The 22,686-nt window shown below is 46.5% G+C and overlaps 2 protein-coding genes across 6 annotated transcripts in view; one reads left to right on the forward strand and one right to left on the reverse strand.

Annotated features, from left to right (window-relative positions):
- SAFB (scaffold attachment factor B) overlaps positions 1-5,594 on the reverse strand; it is a 34,222-nt gene extending 28,628 nt beyond the window's left edge. For both annotated transcript variants that reach the window (XM_068537200.1, XM_068537199.1), the window contains exons 1-2: positions 5,266-5,594; positions 2,065-2,149 (exon numbers count right to left, since the gene is read on the reverse strand). In XM_068537200.1, the coding sequence (XP_068393301.1) occupies positions 2,065-2,149; positions 5,266-5,454 (274 nt within the window). In that variant the 5' untranslated portion in view covers positions 5,455-5,594. The remainder of the gene's footprint in view (positions 1-2,064; positions 2,150-5,265) is intronic.
- A 304-nt stretch (positions 5,595-5,898) lies between these two features.
- The window catches only part of SAFB2 (scaffold attachment factor B2), a 39,059-nt gene continuing 22,271 nt past the window's right edge, over positions 5,899-22,686 (forward strand). For 3 of the 4 annotated variants that reach the window (XM_068537205.1, XM_068537204.1, XM_068537203.1), the window contains exons 1-10: positions 5,915-6,156; positions 7,308-7,395; positions 11,936-12,000; positions 12,086-12,289; positions 14,226-14,288; positions 15,158-15,185; positions 16,093-16,603; positions 17,026-17,075; positions 17,602-17,702; positions 22,481-22,630. In XM_068537205.1, the coding sequence (XP_068393306.1) occupies positions 5,971-6,156; positions 7,308-7,395; positions 11,936-12,000; positions 12,086-12,289; positions 14,226-14,288; positions 15,158-15,185; positions 16,093-16,603; positions 17,026-17,075; positions 17,602-17,702; positions 22,481-22,630 (1,446 nt within the window). In that variant the 5' untranslated portion in view covers positions 5,915-5,970. Of the gene's footprint in view, positions 6,157-7,307; positions 7,396-11,935; positions 12,001-12,085; positions 12,290-14,225; positions 14,289-15,157; positions 15,186-16,092; positions 16,604-17,025; positions 17,076-17,601; positions 17,703-22,480; positions 22,631-22,686 lie in introns of all 4 variants that reach the window. The other variant, XM_068537202.1, reaches the window with a different exon arrangement.

The raw sequence follows: 22,686 nt of genomic DNA on the forward strand, positions 1-22,686 counted from the left end.
TTAAGTCAAATGAGAGGCAGGGAAAAAACAATCGTGACATTTTATAGAGAGAGCCCTCAAGAGTCAATAAGACCAGCAACCCAGCAGAAAAATGGGCAAAGGGCATGAAAAGGCAATTCAGAAAATACAGATGGCCAATTATCAGAAACTGTCTAATCTGTGAAGAAATGTAAATGGAAACTTTACCTGTGGAGAAATTCAGATAAATACAATGAAATACTTTTCTTCTATATATAAAACAACATTAAAAAAAGATAATATTCAGCATTAAGTGAGAATTTAAAGAAACTGGCACCCTCTCCCACCCCCTATGTTGCCAGATACTAACCAGTACAGCCTGTTGGAGAGCTATTTGTTAGTAGCTATTTTTAAAATAAAATGCACGTCTTTTGACCCCGGAATTCTATTTTCAATAAGTTAACAAAAACATATTCCTTCAGCAGAGATAGCTCTGGTTCACGTCTGTGCTGAAAACTGGAACAAACCCCAACCGTCTAGTAATAAGACTGACGAGCTCAACTGTGGTACAATCATATGAAGGATGACTACTCAGCTGTTAAAAGAATGAGTTTTTTATTTTCAGCACTATCGAAAAATGTCCTCAACACGCTAAGTGAAAAAAACAAATTAGAGAATATGGTGTGTAGTAGAACCGATTTTTTTAAAGGAAAGACAAAGGCACACAGGTGTGTGCACATCTTTCTGTATTTTTAGATGACTGCAGACGCATAGATAAGTCTGGGAAAATATGCCCACACTTTTAATAACGGGTTGCCTCCTGAATGGAAAGGAATTTCAACACTTTACTTAATGCACATTTGTATTTCCAAAGACCTTAACACAGGCATTTCTTTTTCTGTTAAAAAGAAAAAGAAAGCAAAAAAGGATATCCACAGGCTCTACTTTTTCCCAGTCTATAATTGTCTTTCTCTGTTGATTTTTCAGCACTCTTTGCCTTGGCAAAAACACTGACTTGGGCAAAACCAAAAATGCTCGATGAACTGTGGACCGCAGAGGTGACTTCATTCCAAAGTGAGGTCACTGACTGCTGTTCTCCCAGAGCCTATATACCACAGAGCATGGCTGATATTGGTGCCTGCCTCTTACACATTTCACAACCAATTCTTCACCACTGACCAGGTAAAAATATTTCGTTTTGTTTTGGGGCCTGAGCAATAAAACCTCCAATTACCAAGAGAACTTTCAGGACAGCCCAAATGCCCAGTTTTAGCTAATTCTTTCTTAAAACAGCAGTTGAATGTCACTGAATTCCATTAGTAACTCAATGAATAAATACTAAGCAAGAAGAAAGATAAGGAAGACGCAGCCTCTGTCCTCAACAATCTGATTGTGACACAAGGCAGAATGAGACGTAAGCATTAAAACTCAGGCCATGGCAGCACAGAAGACCTAAGGCGAGAAGACCTGCTGTTGGTGGGATCAGAAGTTGTCTCTTGATGAACTAGGACTTGAATGCAGACAAATGGGGAAGAGGAGTGGGCGGAACATATAAGCTAAGGCCCAGAGAGCCAAGAAAGTAAACCACATGTTTGGGACCTGATTAAAGGTATATGTAACAGAGGAAGGTGGTGGGGGAGGAAGCGGGGAAGGGAAGATTTGGGGCAGACAGTTAGGGTCATTAATGGAATTAGTGGAATCTGGCTTTTATGCAGTATGCAGTTTTTGAAAGCAATGTCTGTAAAAGTGACAACTCTGTTTTGGCCAGACAGTATTTAAAAGGGAAGTTATTTTCCACAAGTCAGGTCAATAGGAGACTCAAGTAATTCTAAACACTCTCTACTTAAAGAAGGTTAAGAGTCTGGATAAGCAACGGCTGCTGAGAAACCTACAGAGGAAAATAAGTAGAGGTGTAAGTACCTCTTCCATCCTCTGAATTCCCAAGAACCATGGAAACAAAAATACAGTGGAGGGATCTTGAAAGAAAATGCAAACCTTCATTCAAGGTCCTTCTGATTCACAGGGCAGTCCACAAGCACATTAGCAAAGAAAGTCAGTTCTGAAAAAAGTCCCTAACATTAGCAATGCTTATAAAATCCTCCATACCTTTGCTGGATCTCTTTGATGTCTTCTTATTTCCTTCAGAGGTAATTTCAATTTCATCAGGATTACCCCCCTCATCTTCAATTGCCTAGAGAGAAGGTAAAAAAAAGTTCACCCAAAAAGGCAGCACACAGATTTGACTTTCACAGAAGCTTCAGGGTGCTGATCTGGAAAGGGCCTCTCCCCACCTGTTCATTCGTTCTTTCTCTTTCTACGTTGGAGCAAGCAAGGGCTCTGGATTTAGACTGATTCTACCAGATCTTAGCTGTGTGGTCTCAGGCAGGCTTACTTAATCCCTGTGAGTTTGTTTCTCACTCTGGAACGAGGGGCTAATAAAAGTTCTTACCCTGGAAAGCTGTCATGAGAATTCTTATTGTCCATGTAAAGCAAGCACTCACCAAACATTAGGGTTATTTTTAACATTATCACCACAATCTGATTGATCCTATTCCTGGGCCCAAAAGAACTCAAAAAAGGGAAAGGCACACTCTCCAGTTACCTATGACTTCACTCAACAATGGGCTGTTCGACCCTCCCTGATCCCCTCTCCACGCCACGCCTGTACTAGGCACCGTCTGTACAGAATACTAACACTCACTGCCTGAGTTCCTGCTGTGTGTGGCACGGCAGGGGATGTGACACGTACTACCTCATCCCTTCACAATCATCTCTGACTCCAGAGGTCTTGCCTTCAACCACTAGGGGGCCTGCTTCATCGGATACAGAATTATAAGGATCTCTTGGCAAGTCCCGCCTCCCCATCCCAAGAGCCTGTCCTTCACTTGAGCAGCCCCCACTTATGCTCTGCACTGTGCCAGGCACCAAAGAGGCACTCAGGAGAAAAAACAACAAGAACAGAAACAACAACAACAAAACAAACAGGACTGAGCGTGTCAATGCTGATATCCATAGACACTAGGCTTCACGTTTAGGTTTTACTGAAAACCCTGTCTTTACCGGACTCTCAAACTCTGTTTAAACCCATTTCAAATGCTGTTTTATTTGTAAACAGTTTCAGAAGTCTCAAACATTCTGAGGAGTTTCCTAGCTTGGAAAAGTCTAAATTCAGAATGCAGCGTGGAGGCTCCACACCTAACCTGTACCAGGAACAAAGAAACCTCTCCCTTCTCTCTGAAGCCAGAACCAGAAGGAAGAATTGGAGTTATGCCCTGGCATCAAGGAAAGCACAAACATAAAGTCTTTCACTCTCTTCCTGGAGACAGAAGATTCTGGAACACCATCAGGAGAATACAAAAACTACCCCAGACAGAAGGTGTACCAGTTTGCCCCTCAGTGTGTCTCCTCTAGGTGTAGTGTTCACAGGGTCATCCCTAGGGGGGACTGCAGGCTACGAGTCATCCTTACAGGCCTTGCCAAATTACACTTTGTGTTTTGCCTCCACCTTTCCCTCCTTTGCCCTTCTTAAAAAAAAAACAACAACTAGATAACGGAAGTATAAGAGAAGAACATCAGTACTTCCAGACTTGCTTGGGCAGGGTAGCAGATGGGTATATATGCTAATGGTATTTATGTATTTTGAGCACATCGCTAAGAAACTGAAAAGAAGGAAAAAGGGATGGGTTTGTCCCCTCAGAGACGTTAGTGATGGAAGATCACACCAGTCTCAACCTCCGCCTGACAGGAATGTTCAATGCCATCCTATCAGCACTGCAGGCTTGTGGACCACCCGGGGGAATAAAGGCTAAAGCCCCCCAATTTGACTTTGTTGATAGGAGGCCTTGTGGCTACTAACAACATGGATCACATGTCCCCGGGTGCCAACCCTCACCCTCCTTGCATCTTCTCCAGGTAAACATCTCGGTGGATGAACCGCCTGCCCCATCTGGGTAAAGGAAGTTAGTAGCCATAGTGAAAGAAAACAGACTCAAGTTAGAAAGGCCCAACTGACTCAGAGCAAACAACTCACTACCCTCAAGCCTGAGCTTCCTCATCCAGATAACAGGAAATAATCCTTACTTCCTCTAAACAGCAATTAATAAATAGAACTCTGATCCTCTGTTGTTTGGGAGGCCGGAGGGTGGAGTGAGTGACAAACCGCACTGTCTTGGGGGGTGGGGGATAGGTAACAAGGCTTAGCGATTACGCAGGAGAAGTCCCCAGGCAAGAGTCGCTAGGTGGCAAAAAGAAAGAAGCCACCGGAACAAGGCAAGCACAGGGGAAGCAGAAGGGCACAAACACTTACTTAACTCCCTGCTTTTCGCACGCATCCCTCAGAACCCTCGAGGCAGGGGGTTAAAACCACCTGTTTGCAAATACCAAACAGTGGCACAGAGAAAAAAGTGAAACGTGACAGCGGTCGCACCTCGAGTGTTTACATGCGCTGGGCAACACGCCAAGCCCGTTTCATGCCATTTTACTTAACCTTAACGCGAAAACACTATTTTTTTCTTCTACTGGACACAAGAAGAAACAGGCCCAGAAGGGATTAAATGTCTTCCACGCTCAAGATCACGCAGATCTGACAGAGCCTTTAGATCCTCCCCAAGTCTGTTTGTTTCACCTCTGGTGGTTATTACAAATAGCACTTTTCCCTCCAGGCTAAATCCCCAAGCCCGTACTGGCAAATCCCTAAGCCGTTTCCCCATCCCCCCCTCCCCCTTTGAGTATTCCCTCGATATGGTTACTTTAAAAATTAACCCCCTATTGAAGGCTTCTGGGCCCTAACGGATCAAGAAGCATCTCTCTTCCCAAAGGACGCCCCCGCGGCCGACACGGGCTCAGAAAATCGGCCGGCCTCGGTTCAAATCCCGACCTCCTCACCCCGGCCGAGTGACCTTGGCCGAGTCCCCTAACGCCGCGGAGGAAGCGAGGATTTCAGGGTTCCGTGTCCCCTTTCAGAGGCCGGGATGCAACCAGCCGAAAAAAGCCCTTGAAAAGCAGGAGCTGATGCGGATAACACAAACGCTCGGCCGATGTCACCCGTCACCCCCAGCCTCCCCCGTTCGCGTCGAGATTTTCTTTTTCTTGTTCCCGCCCCGATGCGGCGCTGGGCTTTGAACCTGGGCCCGGCGGGGCTCGAAGCTCCCGCCGGGGCCTGGGAGGAGCCGGGAGAAGCCCGGAGCGCCAGGCCCGGCGCAGGCCGCAAACGGGGCCGGGGGCGGACCCCGAGGCCAGAAGGCCCCCGTCGCGGCCGCGAGGGCCCCCCGACCCACCTCCTGCCCACCCCCAGAGCCCCGGCTCTACCTTTTTAAGCCGCTCCATCAAAACGCTCTTGTTGCCGCTCGAGTCCAGGTTCCGTTTCCTCAGCTCCGCCCGCAGATCGATCACCCGCAAGTCGCTGAGGCGCCGCGTCCCGGTCTCCGACGAGGCGGAGCTCAGAGCCGCTGCGCCCGCCGCACCCGAATCGCCTAGGCCTGACAGAGTCTCCGCCATTCCAGGGACCCTGGCTCCGTCGCCCACTTCACAGAAAACCGGGCCGGATTTATCTCGGCTTCCAGCACAAAATGGCGCCGCTTGCGAAGAAACCGCTCCAGCCGCCCCGGCGCGCCTCGCCTTTGCGCAGGCGTACCCGGCGTGGGTTCGACGCTCCCGGTCGCGTCTGCCCATGCGTGGTGAGAGCCTTGGGCGGGAGGTGGGGGGGCGGTGTGTGTGGGGAGAGGGCGATACGCGCAGGCGCTTGTCGTCTCGCCGGCCTCCCGCCGCGAATTGCCGGGACACATGCGTACTGCGGTTACGGCGCCTGCGCGTTGTGGCCAGACACGTGCGGTTGGTTGGCGCGCGAGCTCGCTTGCTGCTAAGAGCCCTGATCCGGGCGGCGCGCATGCGCGGCCGGAAAACGGGGCGGGAGGAAGGGAGTGCGTTTTCCTCTCAGGCGGCGCCATTTTGTGCTCAGAGCAGTTACAGCCGCCGGCGGTGTGTGGAATAAGTGGCGGAGACGGGAAACCCGGGATGGCGGAGACTCTGGCAGGGTCCGGCGACTCGGGTTCTGGCACAGCCGCTGTCGTCTCGGGCGCCTCAGAGATCGGGACGCGGCGGCTCAGCGACTTGCGGGTAATCGATTTGCGGGCGGAGCTGAAGAAGCGGAACCTGGACACGGGCGGCAACAAGAGCGTCCTGATGGAGCGGCTCAAGAAGGTGAGGCGGCCCGGGGCCCCGGGGTGGCGCCTGAGGCCGAGGCATGCCCCCGCGCGGGCCTGTCACCGCGACTCCCCGGGACGGGGCGCCCCCGGCCCGCTTGTCTCGTGGCCGACCCTGGCCCGAGCTGTCAGGCCCCGGGGGCCCCGGCTGTGTGACCTTGGTCCGTCACCGCCCCGAGCTGTGCTTTGCCTCCTCCTTTACCTCCCGTCGGTCGCCTCCGGTGCGCTGAAAGCCCGTTTTAGCCGCAGAGTGGCCCCTGGACTCTTCCCGGGGCTGTGTGACCTTGGACAAGTGCCGTCCCCTCCCCGCGCCTCAGTTTCGTCCCCTGCGGAGCGGATGATTGAAGAGCCTTTGAGGTTTTCCAGGAAGGGGATGGCTGTGCTTGTTCTTGCCCCAGGACCTTTGCGCTCACCGTGCCTTCCACCTGGCTGCTCGTCTCCCAGGTCTCCATCTGGCTGGCGCTTTGTTGTCATTTTGGGTCTGTCTGAGATGTCGCCTCCCTGCCCACCCTTCCTAAGTGTTGTTCCATCTCCGTGACTCCCTGTGTCGCACCATCCCCTGTTTCTTGTCCCACCTCGCAGCACTTAACACAGAGTTGGGTACCGGGAGTAGGGGGGAGGTGTCACCTCCCTGATGGGAACAGGCTCTTGAGGGTAGGGCCCTTGTGAGTTGGGCGCGGAGTCCCCAAGCACGCGAAAGGCACTGTCGCCTGGAACCACCAACCTGCCCTCTACCCAGGATGTTCAGTGTTCTTCCTCCCCCGAGGTCAAAGGTGGCCTGTCGAACAGCACGCAGCCCTCTCTGCCCATGCCAGACCAAGCGCAGCCTCTCTTGTTTGTTACCTCGTTGACTTAAAGTAGAGGTAGTTTGGAGGTTAGGGACCATTTCGGGACTCGTCACAGACTCTGTGGAGCCCCAGCTCACACATCTCTTTGTCTTTTGGGGTGGGGGTGGGGGCCTCTGCAGAGAGAACCAAGTGACGCTGGGTTCTTCCTGTGTCTTTGGGGCTGGCAGCCCAGATACCAGAACCAGAGTCGCTCTTTGCAAGGAAGGGTTTGCGCTTGTTCGCTGGGAAGTTGTTACCTGGGAAGAACAGTGTCTGTCCTGCAGCTCTTAGCCACGTTGTAAAACTTGTCTCTTCCTAATAGGCGGTTAAGGAAGAAGGGCAAGATCCTGATGAAATTGGCATCGCGTTGGAAGCCACAAGCAAGAGGACGACAAAGAAATGCGTTAAAGGTATCCACTTGAACTTGTTGCCGCTTGAGGCCTCTCTGCCTTGAGAGGGCTTCCGTAGAGAACTGGTTGTTTGGCATTCTTCCTGCCCTCCAGGTCGGGAGAGCGGCCCTCATTGTCCTCCATCTAACAGTTAGGCTTGCTTTTCCACCACCTAACGTGTAACGATGTCAGGGTGCTGGGGAGGAGTAAAGAGATTTGTAGGTGCCAGGTAAAATTAAAGTATGTACTGAAAACCTCGCAGCTCTTGTCTTTGGGATTAAAAAAGAACTAGAGTAAGGCACTCTCTGGAAGCTGCCCCAACTGGTCTGAGCAACCAAATGCACCTGCTTGGCTTCCTTCCTAGTTCAAAAAACTACGCCTTAAACCAAGGAAAATGACACCAACCAGAGATCCAACGGAACCCAACTTCTCTGAGGTCCAGAGTAGATTGTCGGAGTATTTGCACCCAGCCCATTTTAACGCTGATTTTTTTTTTAATTAAGATATAATTTATATATTGTAAAATTCACATATTATTTAAAGTGTATAATGCTGTGCTTTTTAGTATATTTGCAAGGCTTTGCAACCATCACCACTCTCTAATTCTAGAATATTTTCATCACCCCAAGAGGAATCCCCCATGCCCATTAGCAGTCAGTGGCCATGTCCCCCTCCCCCCCCCCCCACTCCCCCCCCCGCAATATCTAATTGAGGTTCTGTCTCTAAGGATTTGCCTATTCTGGACATTTCACATAAATAGAATCATATAACATGTGGCTTTTTGTGTCTGGCATCTTTCACTGAGCATAATGTTTTTCAGGTTTATCCATGGTGTAACATACATCAGTGCTCCATTTTTTATGGCTGATAGCACTTATTTTGGGGAGGATTTACTTCCATAAAACTTCGGAACCTCATTAGCTGTCACTCTCATTATCAGATTTTACTGTGATAAGGACAGTATAATTTGAAACTCCCACATGACAGGCTTATTTTCTTGAAGGGTGCTGCACAAAAATTCTCACAGCTGTATGTGTCCCATTCATCTAAAGAAGTGCTCAATTCAGGCAATGGGAGACAACTGCTTAGAAAGTAAAAAGAAATGACCTTGTAGTATTTTCAACAACTTCAGTTTGTGTTTTTAAGAGCTTTTTCTAGCAGAACAACTTTTCCAGAACTCATATAACTGTTTAAATCTTGTGCATGTGTTTTGAAAGGTTAAATTTTTGAGTTAGGTTACATAAGGAATTGAAGGCTAAAACATTGGTGTGTGTTTACTGCTTGTGAAACTGTCCATATTTCAGCTATAAACACTGACCGCCCAAACAAATACAGATTGTGAGGGATGGGTCTGTAGCAGGGAACATACAAATACCTCTTTGTACTTTGCTGTCAAGTTACCAGTGGTCTGAAAGTTTGGTTTTGAATAGTTGACACAAATTAATAATCGTTTAGAACTTTTTTTGTGTAGATGCTCATTTAAAACCGTGAGGTTCAAGCCCTACTAATCAAAACGTTCTTGGCCTCTAACGGGGATCTTTGAATCATTAGAAAAACTAAACCTTATCTGAGTGCTTCAAATATACGTCTGAATGTCTGGGTTAAAGCATAAGTCAAATCAAAGCTACTTGGAGTCAGCATTTTGTCAGAAAAACCTGGATAATAGTTACTTCCATTGGTGTAAAGAGAGTGTTTGTACCACTACAGGTAGCTGTTGCTGGGATTTGGGATTTAAAAGGCACTGGTCCCTTCCCCTTCAAGGAAGAAACAGGTGGGTGAGGTCCTGGGGCAGAGGATAGCTCCTGCAAATTGTAGAGCTGGTGTGTCCTTTGGAGGCGTGTGGGCACATGGTTAGTTATATGAAGTGCTAGGTCCTCATGGTGGCCAGGTTGAAATTAGGTCCTCGAGATTAATAGGAATCAACCAGTTGGTTTCCAGAGTCTGCCACAAAGTTGGACTAAATCTGGGAATTCATGAGTAACCACTGCCTTTCAAAAGTGAAAAGTAGCTGAACTTTGTAAGTTTCATTGTAAGTAGGAACAAGGGTCCTTTCCCCAGCTCATCTAAATGCGCAAAATTGCTGAAAACTGGGGGTGCATTTTGAAAGATTAAAATTTTGAATTAGGTTACGTTTGGGGTTAAAATTTGATTTTCTGATGTCTGTGCCTGTCTCCTGTCCCGTTCCCCTCCACCCTTCAGGTTTTAGTCAGCCAAGACCAGGCCCTTGGGATTTGGGTGTAGCCTGTCTGCCCAGCATTTGTCTCATTGTCACTCCCACTTAGGGTGCTTTTTGGTGAGGCTTTTTGGGCTGCCTCTCTCCTATTTATATTTTTTGTGGGTACTGCAGGCTACTATTTGAGGCCTAGAAATTGGGTGCAATTATCAAACATTTTTAAACAGCATATTTCAAAAGGATATTCAGGGTTTAGATATAATGGGAGGTGGTACAGCTGAGTTTTTGAGTCGTAGCTTTGGAGCAGAACGAAATTCTTGCATCAAATGCAGATAATAAACCTGCTAGCATTGTGGGGAGTATTAAATAATGTGAAGAGCACAGTGCCCAACGTGTAATAAAACTACATTTCTTGAGTAATCATTGATAATAATGGCAAACGAGATACTTAAGTGTAGACATTGCAGTTGGCATCTTTAATCAAAGATTGAGGTTTCTTCAGACTCACAGACAGAGAGAACAGACTTGTGGTTGTAGAGGTGGGGGGAGGTTAGGGGAGGGATGGAATGGGAGTTTGGGGTTAACAGATGCAGTGTATTATATACAGGATGGATCAACAACAGGTCCTACCGTATAGCACAGGGAACTGTATGCAGTGTCCTGTGATAAACCATAACAGAAAAGAATATGAAAAAGAAGGTATATGTGTAACTGAATCACTTTGCTGTACAGCAGAAATTAACACATAAATCAACTAAACTTCAATAAAGTAAAGATTGAGGTTTTTTTTTTTAATTTTAAAATTTTTTATTTATTGTTATTTATTTATTACTTATTTTTGGCTGTGTTGGGTCTTTGTTTCTGTGCGAGGGCTTTCTCTAGTTGCGGCAAGCGGGGTCCACTCTTCATCGCGGTGCGCGGGCCTCTCACTGTCGCGGCCTCTCTTGTTGCGGAGCACAGGCTCGAGACGCGCAGGCTCAGTAGTTGTGGCACACGGGCCTAGTTGCTCCGCGGCACGTGGGATCTTCCCAGACCAGGGCTTGAACCCGTATCCCCTGCATTGGCAGGCAGACTCTCAACCACTGCGCCACCAGGGAAGCCCCAAGATTGAGGTTTCTTGCGTTCAATTTTCTCTTTTTAAAAAATTATAAAAGTGAAACTGAAAACTCTTATCGCTCAGTGTTTTAACCATGGTTGATGGATTGCCTCAGCCATATCCATCTGTATGTTCTACCACCGCATCTTTACACTTGCGTGTATAAAACATCGACGTGCGTTTTAATAAGAGTATGTGGTAACTTTGTGGACATTTTTCCATTTCATTAACTAGGCTTTAAAGGCATAACTTTTTCTTTTTTAGGTTGCAAAGTGTGTGGTATGCCACAGGGCTTTGCAGACTTGGCACTGTTGGCAATGTGAACTGAGTGCTTTGTGGTAGGGTGCTGTCCTGTGTGTTAACCGTGTGCTGCACAGCACCCCTGGCCACTGTCCACTACATGCCAGCAGCACTGCCAGTCATAACACCAAAATGTCTCCAAACATCGCCGCATTACAGCCCACGCCCGCCCTGACTCCCCATACTGGCATCCCACGTTTGAGCATAACGTGCCATAATTTGCTTCCCTTTGGGATATTTAGTCTGTATGCACTCCATAGAATAAGTAACCTTTGTTTTGAATTCCTTGTCAGACATTTTAGTGCACATCCTAAGGGAAATCCCAGGATAAAGGTATGTACATTTTTAAGGCTGTTGTTACGTAGGGAGCCCAAAGATTTTACTTCCTTTTTGAGTCTAGAAGTTTCCACTCTCCTTCCCTTCCAGCCCCATTGAGAACACCTAACATAACTCTCAATAGTCCCTTTGCGTTCACAGAACCCAGGGTGAAAATGGACTTTATGGTAGCCTTTGCTCTTTTGCCTTGAGCAAAAAAAAGTTCCTGGGCTGAAGAAAGACAGAAGGCAGGGGGCCTGCTTACAGTGTGGGTGGAGTGAAGGGGAGCCAGCAGGTCCGTCATTGGGCTCGCTCTCTTAGGTTGCAGTTCTTTGGGTGCCATATGGACGTTACATTTTTTAATTTACTCATTGGGAAATACCTATGTTTATCCTTTGCTCATTTTTCTTTAGGGATGTTAGCCTTAGTTTGGAGTGGTTTTGAAATCTTTTGAAGCTTTTGGATATTTTGTGCAAAGTCAAAATACTTTGATAATATTACAGAAATCCAAGATTTTTATGTTGCAGTTGAGACAGAACTATACATGATAGAAGAACAGGCACATTTAGCTTCCCTGTAACATGTTCTCACCAAGATTGAGCTGTGTCATCCTGCATAAACTAATTATGAGGCCAGAACCTGAATGTTGTCTGATTGAACAATTATTCTGTAATTAGGACAAAAAACGGAGGAGGAAGGCACAGAAGACAATGGCCTGGAAGAAGATTCCAGAGACGGGCAGGTATGTGGCATCACAGCCGACATGGCGGCAGGAGCTCCGCATTCTGGTCCACCTGGTCGCTGACACCTTTCGTTCCTCATTGCAGGAGGACATGGAAGCAAGTTTGGAGAGTTTGCAGAATATTGACATGATGGACGTTAATGTGTTAGAAGAAACCGAAGTCGAGAATAGCAGTGCTCCAGACTTCGGGGAGGATGGCGCTGACAGCATTCTCGAGTCCCTATGCGAGAGCAAAGACTACGTGGCCGTGCAGCTGAGGGAGCTCCCAGCTCAGTTCACAGGACACTCTGTAGGTAACGCAGATGCAGTACAGCGCGCTGCAGCCCTGGGGCTCCTCGCTGCTTTTGTGCTCTTTGTCAGAGCCAGAACACGCAGCTAAATCACCAGTCACCATAAACAAACACTTAATTCGGTGTCTAAACCTTGGGGTAAATTATATCCGTTTAAACTCCACATAGGTCAGATGTTAATTAACATAACTTTTCTGTATCGTTGGAGGATATTTTTATAATTGGGTAGGAGACACTTTTCTTAGCATAAGTTATAAAATGAAAGGTTGACACTGTTGATAAAAAGTATTTCCCTTAAAAAGAAAAAAGGTTTAAAAAAACTATAGAAGGGTAAGAAAAAAACAGTTCATAATCTCACCATCCAGATAATCCTGTTGATATTTTAAAGATATATTCCATGTATAAATTTAGACAGTTATATTAAAAGATGTGAAATACAGTGAAGAAAAATATTTGTCCCCCCAGAAGAACCCCTCCAATTAAAGGAATCCACTATTAACTTCTTGTGTATAAGGGAGGGCTTTAATTCTGTTGCCGGTGTCGCTTTCCCAGCTTCTCACTTGTTGTCTGTTGGCATAGAGCTCTCTGGTAGCCCTCCTAGAACTGATTGCCAGTTTAATCTCACCACCTTGGCGTGCCCAGCCATCTTAGTTTGGTTTTATTTAAGGCATTCTAGCTTTAAATTGGAAGAAAATGTGCCCTTGTAGGACTGAACTTTAAACCTTAAAGGTCAAAAGTCACAAATTTCACGTTACCACCACAGCTCGGCCTAGGCTAGCAGTGAGCTTTGATTTGTCCTCTCAGTGAGATCCTGTTGTGTGTGAATTATTTCCATAGCATGGACTTGGCTTCTAACTTCTTGGTTAATGGAAACATCCAAACCTAGAAAAAGAAAAAAGTATGTGGGGAGGAGTATTTTTATATTTCACTTAAAAAGTTAAAAGGTTTTCTAACTTAATAACCTTTAAGATACCAGTTTTTTTTTTTGTATAGTAGATAATAAAAAGAACAGTCAAGTTAAATGTTTGTTTTATACAAAGTACTCTAGAAGAAAGTGCCCAGTTATTGTTACTTTATCTTTTTTTTTTTTTTTTTTTTTTTGGCCAAGCTGCGTGGTTTGCGGGATCTTAGTTCCCTGACCAGGGATCAAACCCGTGCCCTTGGCACTGAAAGTGTGGAGTCCTAACCACTGGACTGCCAGGGAATTCCCTATTGTTATTTGAAAAGCATTGCTACCAAGTGAAATCAGAGGAGTGCAAAGTTCATTTTCCTTTTGAGTTCAGCTTTGGAAATTCTGCAGCTGGGTGGTGTATGCTGACCACCAGTGTGTGGAAACTGCCTGGGAAATGAATTTGCTCGTTCATTCATTTGGCCAGTGTGGACAGAGCGCTAGCCCTCTGTGAGCCTCTGTCAGAGATGCTGGTGCCACCTCGTCCCGGAGTGGGCATGGGGGCTGGGAGGCAGGTGATAAACTGAATACTGTAGGTCCCCCCCTTTACCCATGGATTTGCTTTCTGAGGTTTCAGTTACCCACAGTCAACCGGGTCTAAAAATATTAAATGAAGTAAACAGTTCCTAAGTTTTCAATCACATACCGTTCTGAGTAGCGTGATGAAACCTTGCGCCATCCTGCCGGGACGGGAATCATCCCTTTGTCCAGTTATCCACGCTATATACGTTACCTGCCTGCCAGTATAGGAAAAAACACAGTGTATATGGGGTCTGGCGCTGGCTGAAGTTTTAGACATCCATTGGGGCTTTGGGAGCATATCCCCTGTGGGTAAGAGGGGCTGCTGTGATCCAGCAGTGGGCTTGCAGATGGCGGTAGGCATTGTGCAGGAAATAGACGTGTAGGTGGCCTGGAAACTGGTGAGGTGTAGGCCTTGGCATTCATAATTCTGTCTCCACAAAGTAGTCTTGCATTTTGTCTTTCAGGTAGATGGGGAGGGCTTCGAGAACACTTTGGATGCTTCATCGTTGGACTTCAAAGTGCCTCCGGTAGGTTACTACCTGGTTCTGTGGCTGGAAAGCTGACGTGAGTGGTTAATTTTCCATAGTGGAAAAGAGTGTGGGTGTGGGTGTATGAAAAATTCATTGAGCATCGGTCCTGAGCTGGGTGCTGGGGATAAGAGGTTGAGCCGAATTGTCAGTGTCAGGGTTTGCAGCCTAGTGGGCGTGGTGTTTATGACCAGTGAGTGTAACTAGAAGGTAGACATTTGGGTGATTGAGTTACAGAACCATGAGAGGGCTTCCCAGAGGAAGTCCTTTGTGTTCAAATTGAGGTCTGACAGGCCAGTCGAGGTAGCCAGGTGAAGGGGAAGAAGACTCTGGGGCAGGAGGGGGTGGTGCGTTGTAGGGATGGAGAACGCAGGGCGGAGGTGGGGCTGCAGAGACAGGTGGGCCTGACTGCCAGAGTCCAGGAGCCTTTGTCTTCCGTCCAGGGGGAGTTAAGGAGAGGTGTTCAGCAGGGTGGAGAAAGGCTTTCGTTGACACATTTCAGTTATAAAGAACAGTTCTGTGTTGGGAGAAATATATTTTTCTAAAATCCCATGTGATGTGTAAAGCAGCGGCCATCTGTGCGACCTCTGCCTGGACCATGGGAGTCATTGCCAGCTGCAGAGCCCAACTCCAAGGGGGGAATGGGACGGGCTAATATTACTGCTACCTGTCTGCTTTTGCTGGGGAGAAACCAACACAGTGAGCTTGTCATTGAATTATTGTAGAATGGAATACTTTGTTTTGAGTGGAGAAACTTGTGTGGAACCAGTATTTATTCATACTTGATTGAAAGTTGTATCTGCTAGGGGAATCTGTCCAATTTTTAAAGTGCTTTGTGGATTTTCTTTGTCTTTCCTTCTTTTCAATAGGATATTGAAGAACCTCTATTGGAGCCAGGTACTGATAAGAGAGACACAACAGTTATGGTTTGAAAGTTTTCCCACTGTTATTTTTTAAGCTGTTTGTATACTTTAAGTTGTTTATGGTGTTGTAAATTATTTTAATGGTGGACAATCCAGATCGTACAAGGATCAGAGATTGGAAACCCATTCATATCACCAGATCTGTGGAAGTACCGTTCTGGTTTGTGGAGGTCAAATACATTTGGTGAGATGCAGTGATTACTTTCATCTCTCTAACCACGTACAGTGGCATTTAAGTAATTCCCCCCAACCCCATGATTTTTCCATGTGTTTCTACACATGAAACAGATCTTGTGATATTTGCTGCAGTCATTTTGATTAATGCAGTTAAGGCAGGATAAAGCAGTGGTCAGGGCACTTATAGCCTGAGAAGTGACTGGATTCCAGAAGAGGAAACAGTTTCTTCATGAAAATTTCCAACGTGTTGTTCCCCTTCTGGACTGCGTTTATCTCCTGCCGGCGGAAGTTTCTGGTTTTCCTGTTGGACTGTTCTGTTCAAAGAATTACAAAGAAATTTGGAAATTGAGCTGTCCTTGAATGGTGATTGCGTTCGATTGAGCACCTTGGACATTGGAAAAATAAGTCGAAGACCCAGACTTGAACGGAAGCATGAAGACTGTCGAGAAGCAGCCACACGGTTGTAGGTGTTTAAACCTGTGGGGCCTTTTCTCTTCCATGTAGCTAGAGGCTTGCTCTCGCAGGCGGTTGGAGCGCAGGTAGTGTAACCAGTGTAACTTTGTGTACCCGCGGGTTTTCCAATCTCTGTGTAGCTAGCAGTTCTCTTCGTGTTAGTGTGGCAGCCGTGCCAGTTCCACATTTGTGATTGCTTTATTTCCCTGGTAATTAAACCTTGTGCCATTCTATTCCTGTTAAATCCGTAGAAAATGAGAAAATACTCGACATTTTGGGGGAAACTTGTAAATCTGAGCCAGTAAAAGAAGAAGGTTCCGAGCTGGAGCAGCCATTTGCACAGGAAACAAGTAGCGTGGGGCCAGACAGAAAGCTTGCGGAGGAAGAGGACCTTTTTGACAGCGCCCATCCGGAGGAGGGTGATTTAGATTTGGCCAGCGAGTCAACAGCACAAGCTCAGTCGAGCAAGGCAGACACCCTGTTAGCGGTAGTGAAAAGGGAGCCCGTGGAGCAGACAGGCGATGGCGAGAGGACGGACTGTGAGCCTGTAGGGCTAGAGAAGCCAGTTGAGCAGAGTAGTAAAGCCTCAGAGCACACGGAAGCCTGTAGCGAGGAGGCCTCGGAAGCGCCCCCGGAAGCCTCAAGCCCAGACCCCAGGGATAGCAAAGAAGACGTGAAGAAGTTTGCTTTTGAAGCTTGTAATGAAGTCCCTCCGGCTCCTAAAGAGTCCTCAGCCAGTGAGGGCGCTGATCAGAAAATGAGGTTTGTTTTTTCTCAGTTTTAGACCAGACGCTATCTCCTTTTCATTGGTCGTTTAATGACACACATAAGCTGTTGTTTCTGCAATTGGCCAGCCAGACTGATGCAATTGTAGTTTACTTCTAAAGTTTTATTTCTCTTTGTGTATTTTTAATGGGTGATTTCAATTCCTTTTGTTTTTCTCAACCTACTCTGGTTGTGCTCTTAAATTGTTAAGTGTTATCTTCAGCTAAATCGAATTGACTTTTAAGAATCTGCCATTGTATTTGGGGGGTCAGATTTCCAATATAAGCTTGTAAAGGTGCTGTTAAAATTTTATTTCAGTCTAATTTTCTGGTAGGTATTCAGTTTTAGCACATATCATACTTTGATTTAGTTGTCTTCCATTTTATTCCTGTACGAGTAACAGTAACTTTTGTCTCTAGCTCTTTTAAGGAAGAAAAAGATATAAAGCCAATCATTAAAGATGAAAAAGGTATGATTTAATTTACATGGCAGGGAGCCATCTACGGATCCCTTATTTTGGGAGGGAGGGGCCTGCAAGTATCCACAGTTTGGATACAGTAGTTGGTTTTATCATGGATTACTGGAATTAATCATCTAATGGTATCTTGAGAGACTAGTTTTAAATGTTCATGAGCTTCTGTATTTTATGCCTTTGTTGTGATTATTGCTTATGGACTAGTGAAAGTCCTATTACAGGACAGGTCTACCTATGGAATAATAGAATTTTAGAAAGTGCTATCTTGGTTGAGAGCTGATCATTGAAGCCATTTCAGTTTGTAACTGACAAGACGTGATTATTCCTCGAGTAAGAAAACTCCGTTTCTGTGATCCAGATTTTTCGTCTTCTGTCCAGTTTGTTGGCGGTAATTAAATTCTTGACTCAGAGGAGTCGAGACTGGATTTAGTTAGGGTTTAAGAGAGGGCTACATGTTAGGAGTGGTCGAGCTTACTGTTATGCCTTGAGGTAAAGCATAATCATCTCCCTCCTGCTTCAGGTCGAATCAGCAGTAGTTCTGGAAGGAATCTGTGGGTCAGTGGACTGTCTTCCACAACTCGAGCGACAGATCTGAAGAACCTTTTCAGCAAATATGGAAAGGTACGCTCCCCTTGACCTCCTGTCACCGTGCCTTGATTTGGCATTAAAATATAATAAACCTACGAGTTTAGAAACGTCATACTCGCCGTTAATTTTATTGGTTCTTGTTTCTGGCTGGGGGAAAACAAACAAACAAGAACAAAAACTCCAAGGTGGGGGACCCAATCAGTGGTGGCTAGTAAGCCTTGTTTCCTGGTTGAGAGTGGGTGACAGGCAGAGTAGACAGCTTATAGAACGCTGCTCAGAGAAGGTATGTAAAAGCTACAGTCTACATGTCCCTGCTGTGCTTCCACCTTCTCTTGAACAAACTATCTTTTAGCCAATACAAAACTTGAAGCTGGCATGATGAGGTTTTTTCCCTTAACGGTGAGTGAAGAGTTGGTCTCCATGTATCTTCTGCCATCTAAAGTATATAGTTTGAGAATTGGAACAGGACAGTGGCTTAAAAATAAATCAACTGGGGACTTCCCTGACGGTCCAGTGGTTAGGACTCCACGGCTTTCACTGCCGGGGGCGTGGGTTTGATCCCTGGTTGGGGAACTAAGATCCCACAAGCCGCGTGGCCAAAAATTAAAAAAAGTAAAGTTAATTTAAAAAAAAATTTTTTTTTTTAATATATTAACTGATATATTGGTCACAGGAGCAGGAGGAAAGTAATACAGTTCAGAAGCCTTCTGAGGAACATTTAAGAATGATTTTGTTGTCTTGGAATTAGGTAGTGAAATTGTCTTATCAGAAGCCTTAGCGACTGCCCTGGTCTGCTGGGGACCTGTGGGGAGTGACCCTGGGGAGAGAAGTAGGCGAGGTACTGCTCAGCGGCAGGAAGTTGCAGGGATTTCAGGCAGAGGTTTGGCATCTGTGTCATCCTGGCTGCCCAGGTCATTCCTTTGCTCAGGTCCTTTTCCCCCAAATAGGTGTTAGTGAAGGGGTTAGGGAATGAAGCAGACAGGACCCAGAAGAAGCATTCCAAAGGGTGTAGAACACTATTAAGCCCAAACCTATTCACTCACTTATTTAGAATCAGGCACTGATTGTAAAGCCAAAGCAAACAGATACAAAGGGCATTGTCATCATAGATCTTACATTGGTGGAAGATTGCTTAAGAAATAAATGCATAATGTGTTATGATAAGTATATTGAAGATTTCAGTATGCCATCAGTGTGTGGTAGGAAGGCCTAATTTAGATTTGGGAAGTAGGTTCAGCAGTCGTTGCTGAGGAAGTGACATTTAGGCCAAGGGCTGCGTGATTAGTTTGCCTGGCCCTTGGAGCTCAGCTCTGGACCAGAGCAACAGGACCTAGGAAGGCCCCGCAGCGGGACAAGGCTTTGGAAGTGGATGAGTAGACAAAGGCTTCTGTGAGGAGCTTGATAGCAGAGGACGGGAAGCGGGGAAAGGGCACAGACAGGAACATGGGAGCTTTTTGTGGTATCTGCTCTCACTTAAGTTTATCTGTCATCGGAAGTGATGCCCTTATAAGGATAATGTTTGATGGAAAGGTCAAATGACCCCATGATTAGCTCAGCCCTCTCGTTGAGGAGAGGGAAGAAGGCAAAGCTTCATCTCTGATATGAGAACTGACATCTGTATCCATCTCAGCAGAGGCTCTAGCCCTGTATGGGGTGCTTTGGACAGATCGGGGCTTTCTTCAGGCAGAAGTGCAAATGTCAGGGTCTGCAGGGATCCTAGGGAGCATGTATCCCCCTCACCATCTCACAGTCTGGTACACTGAGGTCCAGAGAGAGGAGAGCACTTGTTCACGTTGACCCACTGAGTTCAGAGGAGGTCACAGCCAGAAGCCATGGCTCCTGTGTCTCAGGCTTTTTGTATATCCCAACCCTCACGTCTTTGAATGCCCTCTGGGAACGTTTACACTTAACGGAAGCATTGGTATGGTAGGATTTAAATCTGTGCTCTTGCTCTGTGTTTTGTATCTGTCCTGTTTCTTCTTGGAATCCTTGTACCTGTTTGCTTTTTTTTTTGATACGGACCATTTTTAAAGTCTTTATTGAATTTGTTACTGTTTTAAGTTTTGGTTTTTTGGCTGCGAGGCATGTGGGATCTTAGCTCCCTGACCAGGGATCGAACCCACACCCCCTGAATTGGAAGGTGAAGTCTTTTTTTAAGACGTTTAAAAATTTTTAAATGTTTTTTAATTTATTTTTGGCTGTGTTGGGTCTTCGTTGCTGCACGTGGGCTTTTCTCTAGTTGTGGCGAGTGGGGGCTACTCTTCATTGTGGTGTGTGGGCTTATTGTGGTGGCTTCTCTTGTTGCAGAGCACAGGCTCTAGGTACGCAGGCTTCAGTAGTTGCGGCACACGGGCTTCAGTAGTTGCGGCACGCGGGCTTAGTTGCTCCGCGGCTTGTGGGATCTTCTCGGACCAGCAATCGAATCTGTGTCCCCGGCATAGGCAGGTGGATTCTTAACCAGTGAGCCACCAGGGGAGTTCCTGGAAGGTGAAGTCTTAACCACTGGACTGCCAGGGAAGTCCCTGTTTATCTGCTTGATTTTGCATTGCATGTGATTTGTGCCTTATTAGCTATATCTAGTCTATGTAACTAGTTTCTATTTTAGTTTCTTGAGGTGTAAAGTTGAGTTTATTGGAGATTTTTCTTGTTTCTTGATGTAGGCATTTATTTCTATGAACTTTCCCCTTAGATTGCTTTTGCTGCATCTCATAAATTTTGGTATGTTGTATTTCCAGGTTCATTTGTCTCGAGGTGTTATTTGATTCATCACAGTCTATCTCCCAGTGACTTTATACCAGTTCCCAAGTAGTATGAGAGCCCTACAGCAGTGCACTGCCATTTTCCCCTCCAGCCTTTGTGACGTTATCTTACGTTTTACTTCTATTTAATAAAGCACACAGTGCATTATTGGCTTTTTATTGGTGAGTTGTTTTGTTTTTAAAGAAAAGTGGGTTTTTAGTTACTCATGTGTATTTACCATTTTGGGGTGCTCTTTTTTTCCTTTTTGTTTGTCCATGTTCCCCCTGGGTATCGTTTTCCGTCCTCCTTAAACATGTCTTGCAGTGCAGCGTCGTGGATGGTGAATTCTCACGGCATGTGCATGCCTGAGAAAGCTCTTGCTTTGCCTTTGTCTTGCTGGGTATAGAATTCAAGGTTGGCTGCTTTCCTCCAGGCGGCATAGCCACTCTGCTCCTTGGTTGCGTCCTCTCCAACCAGCTGGCTGTCATTCTCCCCTTTGCTCCTTAGTGTTCGTGCCTCTTGTCTTCCTCTGGCTGCCTTCACGATTTCTCTTTACCACCGGTTAAGTTTGCTGCTGCTGTGCTTTGGTTTCATTGGCGAAGTTTTTTTCCTGTGCTCCGCGCCTATGAGGACATATTGCTGTTGCTCTGGTTCATTTTGTTTTTTCTGTCTTTTTTCTTGGTTTAATTTCAAATGGTTTTTCTTACTACGTCTTCAAGTTCCCTACTTTTTTCTTTTGTCATGTCTGTCCTCAGGCCCATCTGGTGTAGTCTCTTCCAGAAATTCGGTTTGGGTATTTTTAAACATCTGCCATGTGCTTACCTGATGTGCTCAGTTGTTGCTCTGCCTTCTGGAACGTACAGGATACGGCCCTCCTTGCTCACTAGTTCTGTCATTGTGTCATTTCTATTGACTGTTTCTCCTCTTCTGTGCTAGAGCCCTGTTTTCCTGCTCCTTGGCTAGCTAGCCTCGTTGTCTTTGATGCCACGTGATGACTTTCGCCTTGTTGGGTGCTGGTCCTTCCTGTGTCCCCATAAATGTCTTTGCGCGTTTGCTGGGTCACAGTTCAGTCACTTGCTCCTTCTGAGGCTTGTTGTTAAGCTTCACCAGTCAGGCCAGGGCAGCCTTTAGCTGTGGCTAGCTTTGTCCACTCCTGAGGCTGGACCCTTCTGAGTACTCAGCCTCACGTGCCCGGGAATTACAAGCTTTTCCACTCTGGCTGGTGGGGTCACTCCGGTAACAGTGAACCGTTTATGGTCCTGAGTGAGCCCGGGGGATTGTTCCCTCTGTCCGTTACTGGTGGGTGTCTCTCTAGGCTGGTTGGTCACCTCACACAAGTGCACGGTTGTGGGCAGCCCCCTCCTCTGTGGCATTGTGATTGCTTGCTGCCTTCATCTCCTCTGACTCTGAGCTCTGTCTGTCCAGGGATGCTGCCCCTCACTCCCTCCTCCCTCCTCCCTGTTGCTGGCTGGAACTCCTAGGTGGTGTGCCAGGGCGGTCACGGGAGACACGCGTCGGTGTTCCCCCCTCGCAGGGCTCACCGTCCTGTGCAGGCTGCTGTCCAGTGTCTGAAAACCCTTGTTGCCCACATTTCCTCCGGGTTTTCAGTTTCAGGTGGCAGGAGGGTAGCTGCTTGGTGCTCTGTCCTGGCTGGAAGCGGAAGCCCTCTCTGCCTCACGTCAGAGCTGTTCTCAGCCCGGGCCTGCACGAATTGGGGTGCATTTCTGAGTCAGCATCCCCGTAGCTTTCCATGGGAACAGTGGAATTGGAGAAAAAGGTCTGAGTGGGAAGGACTTCAGATTAATTAACAGGTTGTGGTTGCTGAAGTCTAACTGTCTTTAGCTTTTCTTGTGTGTATTTTGTCACTGTGAGGGCTGATCTTAGAAGCAATTGTATTTTGATAGGTCAGGATTTATTAGAACCACTTTAATAATTTGTTACGAAGAACAGTAATTTCTAGAGCAGTAAAAGCAAGTGGAAATAATTCTGATGATCAGTTAACTGCTAGCAGTTCTTGATAACGTAGTGTGGTTATTTGCATGAGAAAATAAGAGTACCCTTTTCTCACAAAGGTCGTTGGAGCCAAAGTGGTGACCAATGCCCGCAGTCCCGGGGCCCGGTGCTACGGGTTTGTCACCATGTCAACGTCCGATGAGGCCACAAAGTGTATCAGCCATCTCCACAGAACTGAGCTTCATGGAAGAATGATCTCTGTTGAGAAGGTGAGGCTGTTCTTGCTGTCGTAACTCACAGAGCTCACAGGCCAGAAGACCTGGTC

The sequence above is a fragment of the Eschrichtius robustus genome, chromosome 2 (genome assembly GCF_028021215.1).
Source record: "Eschrichtius robustus isolate mEscRob2 chromosome 2, mEscRob2.pri, whole genome shotgun sequence".
Classification (NCBI taxonomy): domain Eukaryota; kingdom Metazoa; phylum Chordata; class Mammalia; order Artiodactyla; family Eschrichtiidae; genus Eschrichtius; species Eschrichtius robustus.